This window comes from Ictalurus furcatus, unplaced genomic scaffold, assembly GCF_023375685.1.
Source record: "Ictalurus furcatus strain D&B unplaced genomic scaffold, Billie_1.0 ctg5, whole genome shotgun sequence".
NCBI lineage: Eukaryota > Metazoa > Chordata > Actinopteri > Siluriformes > Ictaluridae > Ictalurus > Ictalurus furcatus.
This window is the reverse complement of record NW_026521048.1, coordinates 111,491-113,601: the sequence shown is the minus strand read 5'-3', so window position 1 is coordinate 113,601 and position 2,111 is coordinate 111,491. Positions and strand designations below refer to the sequence as shown.

At 42.5% G+C, this 2,111-nt stretch overlaps 1 protein-coding gene across 1 annotated transcript; it reads right to left on the bottom strand.

Moving 5' to 3' along the window:
- Nucleotides 1-307: 307 nt before the first annotated feature.
- On the bottom strand, nucleotides 308-959 carry LOC128604627 (histone H2B-like). The gene has a single exon (XM_053619758.1). It carries the CDS (start codon nucleotides 760-762, stop codon nucleotides 388-390), a length of 375 nt encoding a protein of 124 aa, XP_053475733.1. The 5' UTR covers nucleotides 763-959; the 3' UTR covers nucleotides 308-387.
- Nucleotides 960-2,111: the final 1,152 nt, after the last annotated feature.

Sequence of the window (2,111 nt, the reverse complement as noted above, 5' to 3'; positions counted from 1 at the left end):
ATGATGTGCTACTAGAAAACCATTTTCAGTTATTTCCTCTTGCTACAATCTTAATACTTAACTTAACTTTGTGCTGCTAAAGCCCCATTTTGCATTGCTCAGATTATACAACCCCCCCCCCAAAACCGTGCTACAACCGTTTAAATATACTCATCTCTGCATTTAGCAGGCTGCTATAATTACCCAAAATCCTGAACATCCACAGGAGTGCAGCGCTTCAGAAGTCCCCCTCTATCACTCTCTCTCTCTCACACACACACACACACACACACAGACACACACACACAGCGTGAGAGGAAAAGCAAAAGAGAGGAGATCGCTCTTTGTATGAAAAGTGGGTGGCTCTTAAAAGAGCCGTTGGGTTGATGAAGATGGCGGTAACGCGCTTTACTTGGAGCTGGTGTACTTGGTGACGGCCTTTGTACCCTCGGACACGGCGTGCTTGGCCAGCTCGCCGGGAAGCAACAGGCGCACGGCGGTCTGGATCTCCCTGGAGGTGATGGTGGAGCGCTTGTTGTAATGAGCCAGACGAGAAGACTCACCGGCGATGCGCTCAAAAATATCATTCACGAAGGAGTTCATGATGCCCATGGCCTTGGATGAGATGCCGGTGTCAGGGTGCACCTGCTTCAGGACCTTGTACACGTAGATGGCGTAGCTCTCCTTCCTGGACTTTCTGCGCTTCTTGCCTCCTTTACCTGCCGTCTTGGTCACGGCTTTCTTTGATCCCTTCTTGGGCGCGGTCTTGGCTGGATCGGGCATGATGCTGCTTCTAGAGTAAATGGACAGAGAATAACTAGCGCCCGCCTCGCGCCCGCTCTATTTACAGACCCACATGCTAATAACGCCCAGACAAGACACCTTTTTTTGATTGGCCAAAATTCGATACCTCCTCCTGCATGGCACCTCCTACTTCTCCGCCTCTTCCTCCGCTACGCTTTGTTTCCCTTCCCGCCGTTGTACTTTCAGGACAACATGCACAATGAAAAAAACAATTGGCTTGAATTTTTTTGTTTTATATATATATATATATATATATATATATATATATATATATATATATATATATATATATATATATATATGTGTGTGTGTGTGTGTGTGTAGGAGAGCGAGAAATATATAACTTTCTACTAAAACCATCTTCTAACTCGCTTTAAACAAACACGTTATAATACTACTTAATACTGTGCACATACATATATATTTATAGTTTATTACAAAAAATACAAATAGATTGCATAATAATTATTAATAATTACTTACTAATTAATACATATATAAGTTCTTATGCTACTTGTGTACAGCGTTTGATGCCTTCTTTCATCTTTCCCAAAAGAAAAAGGCTTTTGATTTTTTTCCACACGGAACAGCTCTTTTTCTAGACATGTGGGTGGCTCTTAAAAGAGCCGTTGTGTTCGCGTCGTTCGTTGTTAGAGCGTTTAACCGCCGAACCCGTACAGGGTGCGTCCCTGGCGTTTCAGGGCGTACACCACATCCATAGCGGTCACGGTCTTTCTCTTGGCATGCTCGGTGTAGGTGACGGCGTCGCGGATCACGTTCTCCAAAAACACCTTCAGCACACCGCGAGTCTCTTCATAGATCAGACCAGAAATACGCTTTACACCACCACGACGAGCCAGACGGCGAATAGCCGGCTTGGTGATCCCCTGGATGTTATCGCGAAGCACCTTGCGGTGACGCTTAGCGCCTCCTTTGCCGAGTCCTTTACCACCCTTGCTTTTTTTTTTTTTTTTTAATGAGTTTTATTGAAATTATGCAAAATTCACAATCTTACACAAGTCATATTCAGAAAGAAAGGGAGAAAAAACAAAAAACAAAAAACAAAACAAACTTACATAGTCAAAGTACAATTACACGCAAATATTGTCCCACACTGAAGAGTCTTTAAACCAAGATGTGCTGCTTTTTAGTCTTCTTAGCTCTTTTTGAATGTCCTTGAATACAACATCACTGGATATAAACGTTTGATTTATAGTCATTCTACACCTTGTTTTCCAGAGTTTAGATTTAGTCAAACATATTATGAACCAAATGAAGTCATGCTTGGTCTTGCTACAATTTTCTTTAAAAATGCCATAGAAAATTGA